This window comes from Phasianus colchicus, chromosome 2 (assembly GCF_987193195.1).
Source record: "Phasianus colchicus chromosome 2, bPhaCol1.hap1.1, whole genome shotgun sequence".
Lineage (NCBI taxonomy): Eukaryota > Metazoa > Chordata > Aves > Galliformes > Phasianidae > Phasianus > Phasianus colchicus.
Genome location: NC_143437.1, coordinates 81,244,192 through 81,259,804, shown reverse-complemented (window position 1 = coordinate 81,259,804; position 15,613 = coordinate 81,244,192). Strand labels below are relative to the sequence as shown.

The 15,613-nt window shown below is 45.2% G+C and overlaps 2 protein-coding genes across 3 annotated transcripts; one reads left to right on the top strand and one right to left on the bottom strand.

Annotated features, from left to right (window-relative positions):
- Window positions 1-957: 957 nt before the first annotated feature.
- CGAS (cyclic GMP-AMP synthase) lies at window positions 958-7,972 on the bottom strand. Its single transcript, XM_031611073.2, has 5 exons — window positions 7,450-7,972; window positions 6,552-6,774; window positions 5,638-5,883; window positions 4,244-4,346; window positions 958-3,167 (listed from the first exon to the last, which is right to left on the bottom strand). Exons 1-5 carry the CDS (start codon window positions 7,852-7,854, stop codon window positions 2,828-2,830), a joined length of 1,317 nt encoding a protein of 438 aa, XP_031466933.2. The 5' UTR covers window positions 7,855-7,972; the 3' UTR covers window positions 958-2,827.
- Window positions 7,973-8,063: 91 nt separating this feature from the next.
- MTO1 (mitochondrial tRNA translation optimization 1) lies at window positions 8,064-15,613 on the top strand. Of its 2 annotated transcripts, none has more exons than XM_031610955.2 (12): window positions 8,064-8,262; window positions 8,346-8,545; window positions 9,418-9,535; window positions 10,165-10,454; window positions 11,607-11,719; window positions 11,850-12,040; window positions 12,306-12,436; window positions 13,034-13,238; window positions 13,324-13,495; window positions 14,002-14,120; window positions 14,585-14,706; window positions 14,923-15,613. In XM_031610955.2, exons 1-12 carry the CDS (start codon window positions 8,067-8,069, stop codon window positions 15,133-15,135), a joined length of 2,070 nt encoding a protein of 689 aa, XP_031466815.2. In that variant the 5' UTR covers window positions 8,064-8,066; the 3' UTR covers window positions 15,136-15,613. The 2 variants fall into 2 exon arrangements, with proteins under 2 accessions (XP_031466815.2, XP_031466814.2); XM_031610954.2 differs by having other exon boundaries at window positions 14,585-14,742.

The following is a 15,613-nucleotide window of genomic DNA, read 5'->3' as shown; positions in this document are numbered from 1 at the left end:
GGTGACAGGACGAGGGGAAATGGTCTTAATTTGTGCCACGGTGAGTTTAGGTTGGCTATCAGGAAAAACTTTACAGAAAGTGTTGTTAGTTACTGGAATAGGCTCCCCAGGGAGGTGGTTGAGTCACCATCCCTGGATGTGTTTAAAAACAGTTTGGATGTGGTGCTCAGGGACATGATTTAGCAAAGGGTGGTTAGAGTTAGGTTAATATGGTTAGATTGTGGTTGGACTTGATGATCAAGGTCTTTTCCATCCTGAGCAGTTCTATGATTCTATGGTAGGTATTTTGCCTTCGAAAAAAAAAAAAAATAAAAGTCCATATTTTTACCCTGCTTTATAAAATAATTATAAAAATAATAAAACAAAGCAGTTCTAAAATTCTGTGTATTTATCATCCTCACAAAGTTAGTATCAGGGAAGTGCTACAGTCCTTTCCTAACATGCATTCAACATAAGAAAAAATACGCTGAACTCTCCAATTCTGGGAATGTCAGTCAAGCTGCATTTTGGTTTTTGATAGCCTTTTAACAGGAAGAATATCCTCTTTGATAATGGATTGAAAAGGTGCATTTCTTTCCATACAGATGTTCATTGGTACAGTAACTTTTGTATGCTGGTTAATTTTCACTTCTCTTGCCAATTGCGATGAAAAGGCTTTTTTCCAAAGCAATTCTGAAGATGTGGGAAAGATCAGTTAATTCAGGAAGTTAATATGGCTTTTCTTTTTTTTTTTTTTTCCCTCCCCTAATTTGAAGTCATGAAATTCATGTCTGCGCAGTTGATTATTGCAATAGTATTCATAGTATGATTTGAAGATAGTTTGAAGGTGATGGCTGCATTTATACAGGAAAGACAAATGTTGTCACAATCCATAAAAGGAGAGCTTTGGGGACTACCTGGCCAGTAAGTATATAGTGATTGCAACAGTGAGTTTGAAGGATTCTGTGGTACACAAGGACATACAATGGTTGTTCACTAAAAATTCCTGTTTATTGCAAAAGAACACAAATCACTACTACCAAGAACCCTATGATTGGTATGGCAAATATGTATGTATAAAAGCTGTTACAGTTATTACAGGAAATGAATTTGTGTATATATGTACCAAACACTAAAGATACCCATTAATAGCAGCAACTAATATAAAGGCAATATGAGGTAGGATAATCAGTACATAGCAGCAGAAATCATTTGGGGATTATTAATCTCAATCTTAACAATAATTATTATGACAATGAAAATACTTCTTGATTGCAAACTTACTAAGACTATAACAGCAAGCAGACATAAAACATTATACTTACATACCATAGTTTGTCCTAAGTATGGCCCAGAACATAAAATAATCCAGGTTGAAAAGGCCTTCCCTTGGGAGCCTGTTCACAGGGAAGGTATTCTTGACCTGGATTTTTCTATGCTGTTCCAGGGCCTGACCACTTCTGGTGCAGACCCTGTCCCTGACCCCCAGCTACCCCTCCCCTGACACAGCTCAATGCCATTCCCTCGGGCCCTGTCACTGTCACAGAGAGCAGAGCTCAGTGCTGCCCTTCTGCTCCCTGTGAGGAGCTGCAGCTGCCATCAGGCCTCCTCTCAGCTCCTCTGCTCTGGGTTGAGCAAACACCAGGGACCTCAGCTGCTCCTGGTACACCTTGCTCTCCAGACATTTCAGCGTCTCTGAAGCCTTTCTTTGGATGTTCTCTAATAGTTCTGTCTTTATGTTACGGTGCCCCAGATTGCACGCAGTGCTCAAGGTGAGGCCACGCCAACACACAATGAGGCCATCCCTTCCCTCTCCTGGCTGGCAATGCCAGACCTGATGCACCAGTTGCCTCTTTTGGCTGCAAGGACACTGCTGACAGATTCAACTTCCTATCAGCCAATTCCCTCCCCTCCTCCCCCCCGCCTGGATCCCTTTCTTTGGATCTGCTTTTCAGCCTGCTGTTCCCCAGTCTTTACCCCACCACATGTGCAGAATCCTGCACTTGCTGTTGTTGAATTTCATGCAGTTCATGATTGCTCAGCTCTCTAATTTGCCAAAATTTCTGTATGGTGTCTCTGCTCCAAGGAAGTCAACAGCTCCTCCTAATTCAGTATGCCTAGCAGGCATTTGAGTCCTGTATCCAGATCATTTATGGAAGCACTGAACTGGTCCCCCAGCTTAGAAAAGGCTGTTTTCCTCACTGCAGCTACCTTTCAGGTAGCTGTAGAGACCAACAGGATCTTCACATTTTGATTTCCAGTTATTTCACCAGCTTCATTGCCCTTTCCTGCACACACTTGAGCAGCTCAATTTCTTGTAGGATATACATATTGTATATATACATTTATGTAGCATGAACATCTATATACACATAGGCATATATACACAGGTGTACACAAGCATATACATTGAATATGTGTGTACCAATCATATCTTCAGGATGGCACTGCTATGAGGTATTCAGCCATGCTTCAGGGATGTCTGTGTCCCTAGGCTACATCACGAAGGCTGAGTTCTCACTCCTGGTTCTCTTGCTGAATTGTTATGTTGGCAGGTGCCATCTCTTCTGTTTTAACCATCATTCTATGTCAGAACTTTTCTCTTTTTTTTTTTTTTTTTTTTTAACTGTTCCTATCAAATATTAATTCAAATGTCCTGATTCTTTTAAGGAATATGACTAAGCAATACAACTGAAAGACGCAATTTTCTGTTAGTGTTCTTGGTTTTGTTTTGTTTCTCCATAGTATCAAGCTACTAAGAAAAAATATAAAAATGCTAAACTTATGTTTTAAAATATGCAAATCTACTTTACTTGCTTTCAGATAGTTATTGTAAATACTTTTTTTACTACACCTGGTGAAATACTGGGAATCCATTGTTCAACTGATAGTTTATTTGTCTTGAAAGGAAGTCATTGCTTGCTTTATCATCCAGGCTGAGCAAGTTGTATCGGGGAATAAAAAAGTGTGGCAGCTGAGAATCTTGCAGACAACGCAGAAAATATTCCAGATATTTCTGAAAACAGTGTTCCAGGTTTTCATGCTGCCAGTCTGTGTCACTTGGCCAAGCAACGCATGAATGGAAAAAGGCAGTTTTGACATGATATGAACAAAATTTTTCCAATTCTTTTGGATGTTTCATTTTAAGTCGCTCTAGAAGATACTTCAGAAGTTTGAGACAATCTTTCCTGTTAAATAAGAGATAATTGCATACCTTTAATAGTCAGTTCTAAACATGCATTTTAGATATTTAAATACACATTATAAGTAAAGCAATTAAAATATTCTTACTGTAATAGAACACTTTCAGTAAGGTTTTGAATGAAATCTGAAAATAAGCACAGAGAAAAGGTGGATATTCCTAAAGTATTGTACATGAAGGCAGACTAGCCTAGTGAAAGATTTCTACTGTGAGAAATAGTTTTGGTGCATGAACCACTTCCCCTGATGGCCATGGTGGCACAGGAATACAAAGTGTTGATCAGCACTGTGCTTGCATGATTATGGTCTCCTCCTGCAGGTGCTACCAGTATAACGTGAACTTGGAGTACTGCTTAAGATTGAAGCTACACTTTGGGCTTGGATTTACACTGAAGGCACTACCAGTGCCTTTCTGTGAGGTGAAGAGGTATAGTTCAGTATATGGCTAGGCAAGGACACAGCGTAGCTCATACTACTCATTAAGCAAAGATTAAGAATTATGCATTAATACCCTTGTGGCTTTCCTGATTCTGTAAACCAAAAAGTGCTTTTGCCATAAAGTAGGTTCTGTACCTGATAAAGTTTTGTTTTTACTCTTCGAAGAAATGTGGAACCAATCTTTATTAGAGTGAAAAATCACATTTATTGATCCTGATCCCATTCAGTTCTTTTCTCACCATCATTTAATAAATTGCCTTGCCACAAAGTGTAATTTGCTTATGAAGCTGAGTCAACAGACTGTGGAGCTAGTATTTCTGAAGATGACTAATTTGGGGAAAGATGATTTGGCAAGGTGCATCTGCTTGTTTGGCAGGCAAATCTGGAGCATAAATCTGCAAAGTAATTTGTTACTTTTTTAGCAAATGTACATCAGATGTGTTCAGTGGGCACGTGCAAGCTTGTACTACTCTGGAACAATGATGCAAGAATTAGTGATTAAAAGCCATATTCTCAATATTCTCACTTCCTATTCTAAATAATTACTGACCAAATTCTTAAATGTTAAACTGAAACAGTGCTGGACAAACTAGCTTAAGGCAAACTATTCATATGAGATACTAACCTACAACACTTCACTCCATCGGATTCACAACATGTCTTTATGCTGCCATGGTTGTTCAGCATGGCCTTCTCGATATGTGAGAAAGAGATTCGCCAGGTGTTTCCTAAAGGGGTGAGTACAAGACTTAAATAGTTACACAGCAGTAAATATTGGTGTCTCTAACTAGAAAAAAAAAAAAAAACCTCTTAATTCATCCATTAACTGAAGTTAGTCAGTTCCTTAATTCCTCAACCACTCCATACAAACAAGATTGGAATATTATAGTTACAGATAACTATGTAGGCCTATCTGGATGCTTTCTTTATATTCTCAAGGATGTTTGGGTTCAGTTTTTAAAATTAAGCTTAATTCTTAACTTTCCTGAATTTGTTGAATGTGATTTGGGGAATAATTGTGGTACCTATAGAACTCTACTGCCGTTCAATTCCTGCTCTGTGTTATTAAGCCTTACTGCTTAACCATTCTGGTTTTGAGTAGACGAATCTTGAAGATCAGTTTAAATTTCTCTGTGCAAGTGACTGAGATTATCTCAGCTAACTCTTGTAAAGCATTTCTTTTTATTCTTCTGGGAATGCTTGAAAACAGTGATAAATGCAGCTCAGCCCCCTGTTTTTAAAACATCAACAATCATTTTTTTCTTTCTTACATAAATTAGACTCTGTCGCTGCCTTTTTTGGTTTGATTACTGTTTGCAATTAATTTTCACTGGGACAGAGAGCCCAGTAGAGCAGTGGTGGTGGTGTACCTGGCATTGGTAAGATAAGCGTGCTAACTAAAAAATACACCCAGTTGCCAGAACTGTTTTTGCTGAAACTACCAGTTCTTCTCATACAGTGCCAAGCTGGGACGTTTCTACAGACTAATGCAGGCATGGTGAGAGTACTCTGGGGAAAAAAAACAAACAGTCGTCTTGCAGCCATAACAAAGTTCAATGAGGAAATAATCTATCTTAAATAGTTTACTTCCTGCTATACATTAAGTGTAAAACTTATGTATAGTAAGTGCTATTTTCAGGGATGTTCTGTGTATTTTTACACACCTCCTTTAATTTTTTTCTTTACAAAGGAGTGGATGTTGTTGTTAAGTACAGCACTACTACAGGAAAGATATTCATCTGTCTGATGGAACATTTAAAATAATGCTGTTAGGGCTGGTTACTGTACTGTCTGTAGTGCAGTTATCAGCTTTAGATTTCAGCACAGGATAAACATTGTCGCCAGGCTGGTGTTTTAAAGAGGGCTTTCAACGATGACCTGGATGTACCCAGGATAAAACAGAGATCTGTACCTTGAAGGCAGAATACAGAACAGAATTTGGATACCCTTTTTATGGCGTTTATCAAGTTGCAGAGAAAGTAATTCTTAACTTAAACTTATTATCTGTATTTGAAGTACCTCTTAGAAGCTTTTCTTTTTTGTTTTGCTTGGCCACTAAGTAAATTGGTTTATATCTGAAGTCTCTCCTGACTTTTCTTCCTAGCCAGCATTCTATGTTGAGGCCGTCCTGTGTGCTGGGAGGCCAGCTCTGCTGAACTTCCAAAGCCAAGATGATGTCCACTGATATTTCTGCTGGAGGCTTATTGATCTGTAGAGTTATTGCAGGGCTTCCAGGCTTTTTCCTTTTCACAGTTACATCCACATCTAGCAACGAAAAAGAAAGTAATCTTTTTTCATAACAGAAGAAACATTTTTTGGAAGTTATTAAAATATTTACTGAATAGGAATTTGTAAATGGTCAGAATCCTCAAGCATTTTATCCTGTAGGATTTGTGAAATGAATATAGTGTGTTCTTTTTTTTTTAATGAAACAGTAAGGAGGTCAGCTGAAGCCGCCCCCTACAAAATAAGAAAAGTTCTTCTTGATCTGAAGCATTTGCATGATTTATTTTTAATATTTTGAGCCTATTTGAGATGTCTTCTGTAGGCACGGTAATGCTTTCTAATGAACAGGAATGACTAGAGAATGTCAAATGACTGTGGAAAATGCTCTCAGATTAGGGATTTGTCCACAACTTGGTCGAAGGCTTACGAGAAAAAGAGCACCCTAAGAGGCGATACATTTTATGGATAGCTAAGAAGTAGCATTAGATAATGGATCATCTGACTCAAGTAATGTAACTCCTTAGGCTGCTCTGGTGTATTTGTGGTGATTTTTAGAGTAAGTGCTCAAGATAGCAGGGGCAGATAGGGTTTCACTTCCAGTTATGCTGCCATGAAGAGATAACTGAGAGGAAAGATCCATATTGCATATGTGGAATGCAGGTGCATTATTAGTGTTCCTGAGTGAAACCTGACTGTGCAGTACTTACTTTTAATGTGTTTTACTTCCTCTTTAATAATTCGTCTTAGTCCTTCAAGCATTTTAAAGGCTGATAATTTTCCATCTTCGTCTAGAAACCTATTCATATACTTCTCTTTTGGATTTCTTTTGAATGTTAAATAATAATAGGCTCCAGTGTCGTCACACTCATCTAGCTGCAGTCTTGTGACAGGCATTACAAGCATGATATCAAACTCATTGGGTTCAGATATCTGCAAAGGACAAGCACACAAGCATCAACTTGGGTTGTAATGCCTTTAAGCTTTTCAGCTAAATCTGAAGCTTTATCCACAACTGCCTGTGTGTATTTCCCACAGCTGGAGTGAAACATTACCTTGTTTCTGATGGATTTGTATTACCAGACTGATGTGCATTCAAGTGCAGAAGAGCAGTTTACTGACACTGCTTCTCCAGTGGTCACAGCTCCAAGCTGCTGGAGGTCAAGCAGCCATTGACCACCACCACCTGGGCACAGTGTCACAACCAGTCCCCTGTCCAGCGAGCAGTCATGGAATCACGGACTCCTTGCAGTTGGAAAGGACCCTGAAAGGTCATCTAGTCCAACTGCCCTGCAACGAACAGGGACACCGACAGCTAGAGCAGGTTGCCCAGGGCCTGGCCTTGGAAGTCTCCAGGGACAGGATGTTCATCACAACCCTGGGCAGCCTGGGCCCGTGCCTCACTGCCCTCCCCGTGACAGGCTTTTTTCCTTATATTCAACCCAAATCCTACCCTCTTGAAAGGTAAGGTTTAATTAAACCAGCTTCCCTTGTGCTACCAGCCTCTGCTATAGGCTCTGTCCCGTTCTTTCCCGTAGCTCCCCTTCTCCAGGCTGCCCGGCCGCCGGCCGCCGGCCTGGGCCCGTGTGCGCCCAGCCCCGCACGCACCTTGACGTGCTCGTAGTAGCTGCCGGCTCCCAGCCTCTCGATGGAGCTGAAGCTGCCGTCCCTCCCTCGGACGGCCTGGATCAGGTGCGTCACGACGCGGTTCACCAGCCCCGACGCCTCCGACACGTCCTGCCGGCCCAGGCTGAGCTGCGATAGCACCTCCCGCAGCCGCGGCCCGCCCGCCGCCCCGCTCCGCGCCGAGAGCGTCCGGAGCAGCGGGGGCTCTCCGCCCTGCGCCGTCCGGCGCCGCGCGACCGCGCGGGAAGCCTCGTCCGCCGGATGCTCGTCGGCCGAGGTTTCCCGCGCGGTCGAGCCGCGTCGGGCGGCGGTGCCTCTGCCCCGTGAGGAGCGAGGCCGGGCCGCTCTCTGCCTCCGCTGCCCTCTGCCCGCCGCCGTCTCCTCCATGGGCCTCCCGCACCCACGCGGAAGCGAGCGCAGTCTGTTGGGAAGAGGAGTTCCTCTTCCAGGCAGCGCCGCAGCTCTCGGGGAACCAAAACTCCCGCCGGAGAACGTGACGAGCCGCCGCTAGGGGGCGCCCCGCCGCCACGCGGCGCCGCCTCCCGCCCGCCACACCGCCGCCCGCCACCCGCTTCCCGTTCCGGCCGCCCGCCGCCGCCATGTTGGCGCGCAGCGGTTGGCGCCGCCTGGCGCCGCCCGCGGCCCCGCGGTCCGGGAGGCGCCGCGCGGGGAGCGCGGCCCCGCGCTACGAGGTGGTGGTGATCGGCGGCGGCCATGCCGGGACGGAGGCGGCGGCGGCGGCCGCTCGCGGCGGGGCCCGCACGCTGCTGCTCACGCACAAGATCGGCACCATCGGTACCGCCGGGGGGCGCGGGGCCGGGCGCGGCGCGGCCGCTCGTCGCGGCGGTGCTGAGGGTGTCCCCGTGTGCTCGGCGCAGGAGAGATGTCGTGCAACCCCTCCTTCGGCGGCATCGGGAAGGGGCACCTGATGCGGGAGGTGGACGCCCTGGACGGGCTGTGCGGGCGGATCTGCGACGTGGCCGGGGTGCACTACAAAGTGCTGAACCGCAGCAAGGGTCCGGCCGTGTGGGGGCTGCGCGCGCAGATCGACCGGCGGCGGTACCGGGACGGCGTGCAGGTGGGTGTGCGGCCTGTGCCGCGCTCCGCAACCAGCGCCTCCTGTCTCCTGCCGTGGAAACCGTAGGAGATACGGAGAGCGCCGTAACGCTGTTTGATGGAGCAGGTTCTCAGCTACAAGACGCCGCTAGCTTTGTGTATTTGCTAGCAGTGAATAAGAGTGACCCACTGTGGCTGAAACGCACCACCCGCGCCGCTGTGCCCACATCCCCCCCTCGGTCTGCTTAAGTGCAAGCAGATGTCGATGAATGCCAGTGGGTGCCGTTTTATTGACGTGGAGCAATTCAGTGACGCACCTTTCCTTCACACGCGCTTCCGTGTCAGGCGCTGTGTTGTCAGACTGCCCCTCTGCTGCCATCTGTCACGCAGCAGCGGCATGGAATGGATTATTGGTGGAAGGTTCAGCCTCCTCTACCATACCACCACCATCTGCCTCTGACGTAGTGAGCCAGCATAATGAGCTAAGAGGCATTACTTTCAGAGCAGCCCTCGTTTGAAAAAGAGATGCAGCCAGCGGTGATGTGGCTTTGTGCAGAGCAGGATGAGGTCTGCAGAAGCACTGAGGTGTGCAGCAGTGGAGCAGCGCTGCACGGGATGGTGGCAAAAGTGTGTGCTGCCCCAGGGCCGCTTAGAAATTAAAGTGCTAATGTGGGGGTTCGATTTTGGGGGTACACCAGCTACCAATCTGTGTGTTGCAGTAGGGTAATAACAGCAGCAGGATGGGCTTAAAAGAAAGCCAAGAGTGATGACCGGTTCTAAAATGTGGTTTTAAAACAAGAGAAGAAGTTGGATGTGTTGGAAATTGGTGTGGTTTGGGACTGCCCAGATGTCTCAGAACTTGCCAGATTTTTGTGGTAACTCCTTTCTTGACAGAAGGAAATCCTGAGCACACCCCTGCTGACAGTCCGTGAAGCCTCTGTGGAAGACCTTCTCCTGACAGAGCCAGAAGCAAACCGCCCTGGGAAGTGCCAAGTCACCGGCGTTGTTCTGGGTATGTGTGGGTACCACGGTGAGCACCCTCGGGCACTGTATGTTAAGAGTAGCTGCAGGTTAAATGTGTCTGATTCATCTGTGAGAAAGCTGGTTGAGCCAACAGAGGCACTTCAGGCTGACTACAAATTAAACTGTGTTAACATCTGTAGCACAATGGAAAACATCTCTGGATTGATTGGGTGTTCAGAGGTTGCATGAGCTTAATCTTCCTCAGACTTGTGATTCTGAATTCCATGCTGTGTTTGAGATCTTATTTGGCAAACAGAGTATGCTGCAGATAACATTTCTGGACATCAGTGTCCTGTTACAGTGCAGTCTTGTGCCTTGTTACCTCTTGCTGATCTTTTAAACAGGAATTCCAAAATAAGGACCTGGTCAGGAATATTACTTGGGAGTGGAACTTCTTTGTTTGGGTAAAATGCTTAGGGGAATAAGGAAAAAAAGGAGAAACTGTACATTCTGCTTGTGATAGTTATTGCTGTTAACATTGCTGCTATTGAAATGCCAAATAATAAGAGATGTGTAAGCCCTGAGTAGACAGCAGCAATTCAGTTTTGAACAGAACCACTAGAGTACCGGGGCTTCAATGACAGTAAACTATGTGCATCTCTGAACATGCTGTTTCAGGGGATGGTAGCACGGTGTGTGCTGGGAGTGTCATCCTGACCACTGGGACATTTCTGAGGGGTGTGATCCTCATGGGGCTGGAGACGCATCCTGCTGGGCGCCTGGGAGACCAGCCGGCTGTGGGGCTTGCCCAGACTCTGGAGAAACTGGGATTTACTGTGGGCAGGCTGAAGACTGGGACACCGCCCCGCCTGGCCAAAGACACCATCAACTTCAGTGGTCTGGAGGAACGTGTACCTGACAACCCTCCTGTTCCCTTCAGCTTCCTCAGCAAGGCTGTGTGGATCAAGGTGGGATAGCACGTAGCAGGTGCAAGGGTAGCTGGGCAATGGATTGGGGAGGTGGGAAGTGGTTCTGGGAGTGGCAAGCTAGAGTAGCCAGCGAGTTGATGTAAGGGACTTGTGTGGCTGGGAATCGTAGAATCATTAAGGTTGGAAAGGACCTCTAAGATCATCTAATCCAACCATCATCCCATCACCACCGTGCCCACTAATCCATGTCCTAAAGTGCCACGTCTGCCCTTTCCCTGAAAGCTTCTGGGAATGGTGACTCCACCACCTCCTTGAATAGCCTGTTTCAGCACCTGACTACTCTGTCAGAGAAGAATTTTTTCATCATAATCAACCTGAACCTCTCTGGCACAACCTGAGGCCATTACCTCTCATCCTATGACTGCTACCAAGGACAAGAGGCCAACTTGCATGTCGCTACGACCTCCTTTCAGGCAGTTGTAAAGTAGTAGAATCCTTAGAGTTGTGAGGGGCCTTTTAAGGTCATCTAGTCCAGCTCTCTTGCAACAAACAGGGACATGCATACCTAAATCAGGTTGTCCAGGGCTTGATCCAGAGCTTATAGGAATTGCAATAACCTTTTGTAAATGGGAAGCAGAGAGGTGGTAATATCATTTTAAATCCTACGTATTTGTTGGAAAGGTTTTAAGGAACTGAAGTGTAACATTTATTACTGTTTAGAACATAAATCTGTCAACTCTTTTCCAGAAAATAATAGTAAAGTATTCTACATAGTGTTTTTCTTTCCAGAATTTGAATTTGCTATGTCAGTTGCAGGATGTTGAGAGGTTTCTTCAGTCTTCACCAAACTCTTCAAACTTCAGAGCTTTGAATTCCTCCTGCTAATGTGATAGAGTCTGTTACTTTTATAGGAATGCCCATCCTATGATGAGGAACGCATTTCATTGCGTAGAATGCAGATCCCTGACACTCTCAAGTTCTGTTCTTTTCTTGGTCTGTTTTTGGATTTTACTGAGGTTCTCTGATTACTTCTTTTCTGTACAGTGGGTAAGACAGCACAACCCAGCTCTACAGGAACTGAGAGCAAGCTGTCATGAAAAAGCCCTTGAAGATCCTCAAAACAGAATAATTTGGTGAGAGTGCAAGGTATTGTGACTGGATTAATTTACAGTGAGTTTTGATCTTCTTCAGCCAGAAGACCAGCTGTCATGCTACCTGACTCACACTAACCTGAAAGCTCAGCAGATTGTCCTTGATAACCTCCACCTGAACGACCACGTGAGAGAAACAACAAAGGGCCCCCGGTAAGGATGTGGCACCATATGAAGCTCTTAATGGTATGAGTCTCTGAAGCTGTGCATCTCCCTTGTTTTGCTTCTGGAAAACTACCTTTAATCTACCTTAGATGATGCTTATGGCTGTTTCCTGTTGCAGATACTGCCCCTCTTTTGAGTCAAAGGTGCTGCGCTTCCCAAACCGTGAACATCAGGTCTGGCTGGAGCCTGAAGGCTTGGAGTCCGATGTCATTTACCCCCAAGGCCTGTCAATGACACTGCCACCTGAGCTCCAGGAGCAGGTGATCAGATCTATCCCGGGCTTGGAGAAAGCCAAGATCTTACAGCCAGGTAAGGGGGTAAATAATTTCAAATCTATTTTTCACATTGTTATCATTTAACAAAGAAAAAAAAGAAAGATTTTCTTTGGAGTCTAGCAAACCAAAGTAAATATGAAATAAAATTATTTCTTGAATGCAGAAATTTCTCCTTGGTTGTTTCTATATTGTAAATAAAAGTCGATAACCTAAGTCATTTTGTCCCACTGATTGCCTTTGCTGATAAGTTAGGACCTTTCATTTCCCTCCCATAAGGTCTGTCTTTTTGTTTGTCATAGGCTATGGAGTGCAGTATGACTTCTTAGACCCCCGTCAGCTGACTGCTTCTCTCGAGTCTCGTCTCGTTCAGCGGCTCTTCTTTGCAGGCCAGATAAATGGCACCACAGGCTATGAGGAAGCTGCAGCTCAGGTGGGTGAATCTGATGGCGTATACTCTGTGCTGAGAAAGGGTTGTTACCTTGATGTTTGTACTTGATGGGCATTGAAGTAGGCCTGTCTTGTGCTAGTGAGATGTTCTTAATTCTGTTGCTCATCAGACTTGCGCAGATATCTGCAATTGCAGTTACCAACATTGCAGTAACAAAAGCAATTGTAAGCTCTGACACATACTACAGCATGGAAGCTGTGCAGTGGGTACAGTTGCAGATACGTTGGAACATGTTTCTTATCACTAGGCGTGTCAGCAGGGGGCGAGTTCTTCAGACCATGGTAATATTGCATAGAAGAAACTGCCTAGATTACCAGCCTGGACTGTTGCATTCCCAAGGTGCAGCTGTACTTAGAATCACAGAAAATCTCAAGATGGAAGGGACCCACAAGGATCATTGAGTCCAGCTCCTGGCTCCACACAGGACCACCCAAAAATCAGTCCATATGACTGAGAGCATTGTCCAGATGCTTTTTGAACTCTGGCAAGCTCAGTGCAGATGTGCAGATATTTCAGCCTTGAAGGCTGAAATAAAAAAAGCTAAAACCATGCTTTTTGTTTTGTTTTCTCTCTGCCCAGGGCATAATTGCTGGGATCAATGCTTGCCTACGGGTCCAAGGCAAGCCCCCTTTCATTGTCAGTCGCACTGAAGGGTACGTGGGTGTCCTGATAGATGACCTTACTACTCTGGGCACAACTGAGCCATACCGGATGTTCACCAGCCGTGTGGAGTTTCGCATGTCCCTCCGGCCTGACAATGCCGATGCCAGGCTGACCCACAGAGGTATATCCTTGTGGTGACTCTTGCCATTTGCAGCCCTGCCTGGTTGCAGAATCTCGGTCTCATGCGCCATTGTCTGTCTCTGCAGGCTTTGAGGAAGCTGGATGTGTGTCACAGCAGCGATACGAGCAAGCCATTCAGATGAGGGCTGCTTTAGAAGATGGAATTGCAACACTAAAATCCCTTCAGTTCAGTGTATCCAAATGGTCCCACTTGGTACCAGAAGTTCCCATCAGTAGCAATCGAAGATCACCTCTCAGGTAAGGGTACAACCAAAGCTTTCTTGTCTGACTGTGCTTGCTCATCTGGCTGGTGGCTTTGCACATGTACATCTTTACTGAAGTGGTCAGTATTCCAAGATTCCATCTTTTGTCATCATCCTCATACCTGATCTTTGCTTGTAGAAGTAACAGTACATTGGGGTTTTTACTGCGCCACATCTGCTAGCACTGATTTAGCCTCCTAAAGATTGTATTCTGGCCCAGTCATTGCTTGCTGTCTGTATTGAGCATGTCACCAAATGGTAACAGTTCTGTAGTGGGTTGCTGCTTTGCTGGAAGCTCAATAAAGCCCCCTCATCAAGAGCTGAACTGCTATTACGTGTGTTGAGAGAAATAGCAGGGAGGTGAGCCTGGCTTTGTAGTTGTTCTGGTCTATACTGTACAATCCTCACCTTTAAAAGGTTGAGCTGGGAATAGCTGTAATGCTGTCTGATGCGAATAACTGTCTTTCCTGTACTGTAAAATCTTACTCATGTTCTCCACAGTGCCTTTGACGTCCTTCGATATCCAGAGGCCAACATGGAGATTCTGGCAAGGGCTATCCCAGAGCCCCTGAGAAAGCTTGCTGAATGGAGGGAGCTGTCAGAGAGACTGAAAATAGAAGGTAGAGTATAAGAGTTATGATCTGCTAAAGTTTGTTCAGTAAGGGGAGAGCCAGCACATTCATTCTTGTGCGTTTCATTTTGTTTTGTTGGTCTGTTACCAGAGTGTGCGTGTATTGTCATAGGCCACAGTTACATTTGAGCACCTGAGTTTCACTTTGTGGAGTGAGATCAATTATTTGTATTTGGTCCTGGTTCTTCTTCACTGCTCTATCAGACAGGCCATTCTTTCCTGGAATAAGAGCAAAAAGCATCTGCGTATCTTAATTCCTGTACCAAATCAAAGAGTATGATTTCTTCTAACTATGAGTTAGGCTTCTTAATCTGTGAGACTGGAAGCCTCCGGCTTCAAGATGTTTTGATCATCTTGGTGGAGTTGTCCATTCTGCTTCCAGGAGTTTTCTGCAAGTGATTTTTTTCATGTGAACACATCTGTCTGTCTCATTTCCCTGACCCTCTACCACAGCTGCTTATGAGTGGTGCGTAGTCAATCAACAGCAGGAAATAGAAGAAGTGCGTCGAGATGAAGCCCTGCGACTTCCAGAGGACATAGACTACTTTGCTATTGATGCATCCTTGTCAGCAGAGGTGCGGGAGAAACTGAACTCCAGCCGTCCCCAGACGGTAAGATATTGGGCCACAGTGGGGTTGAATAGCAGCAAAATCCCTCCTGTGTATTCCCAAGGGGCATGAAGGGGTGAGGAGGTGCGAGGAAAGGAATACTCATAGGTTTTGGTATCAGTTTTCACTAGCTTTAGAGTCTAGGTTTGTTTTAGGCTAACTCATTTCTGCTTCTGTATGCAGATCGGTGCAGTCAGCCGCATCCCTGGAGTTACACCGGCTGCCATCATTAACCTGCTGAGATTTGTGAAAGCAGAGAAACTAAAAGCTTTTCCTCAGACTGGCAAGTATTTGCCAGGGAAAATGTACTCGGAGAAAGTAACTTCCCAAACACCAATTTCGGCAGAGATTTCTGAAGAGGAGCTTGGCAGTACTTTTGTTAAAACACCTTTGTGAGGTGTTTGTAGAGAGGAATACATATCATGCTGGAGTACATGGCAAGACCAGCTGTGCTCACCTGAACCGCTTCAGGATAAAAATGATGTTGGATGGAGCCATGAAAACACAGGAATTTGCTTGTTCAGAAGATGCAGATGGTCAAAATGTGTTGTAAAGCATCTTGGAAAGGACTGAGTTTTGCTCTTTTGAAATAAGTAAGAAATGTTACCATGCTCAATCTATTTTAGCACAAGAGGATTTGAGCTGGAGACTGCTCTGTTGACTTTAGCACTGGTGTTTATTGCTGTGCAATGGCTACTGCTTAATGGTTTAGTGTGCTGTTAGCCAAGTGGAAACTCTGGGCTATAAAAGCATGCACCACATGAATAGTAAAACTGATGTAGGAGGAGATTGAACGTAAGCAGTGTATTGTGGGTGTTTTTTTTTTCTTGTTTTCTTCAAAAATTAAATAAAGCTTGTCTTGAAACTTGCTGAA

What these genes read in the sequence shown, in the direction of transcription:
- CGAS (XM_031611073.2), bottom strand. Translation starts at nt 7,854, where the DNA reads ATGGAGGAGACGGCGGCGGGCAGAGGGCAGCGGAGGCAGAGAGCGGCC. An exon ending in AAAAGAAAAGCTTCTAAGAG is followed by an intron (nt 4,347 to 5,637) that starts GTACTTCAAATA and finishes TCACCCCTTTAG; the next exon opens with GAAACACCTGGCGAATCTCT. An exon ending in GATGGAGTGAAGTGTTGTAG is followed by an intron (nt 3,168 to 4,243) that starts GTTAGTATCTCA and finishes CTTATTTAACAG; the next exon opens with GAAAGATTGTCTCAAACTTC.
- MTO1 (XM_031610954.2), top strand. Translation starts at nt 8,067, where the DNA reads ATGTTGGCGCGCAGCGGTTGGCGCCGCCTGGCGCCGCCCGCGGCCCCG. An exon ending in GAAACAACAAAGGGCCCCCG is followed by an intron (nt 11,720 to 11,849) that starts GTAAGGATGTGG and finishes TTCCTGTTGCAG; the next exon opens with ATACTGCCCCTCTTTTGAGT. An exon ending in AGCCAAGATCTTACAGCCAG is followed by an intron (nt 12,041 to 12,305) that starts GTAAGGGGGTAA and finishes TGTTTGTCATAG; the next exon opens with GCTATGGAGTGCAGTATGAC.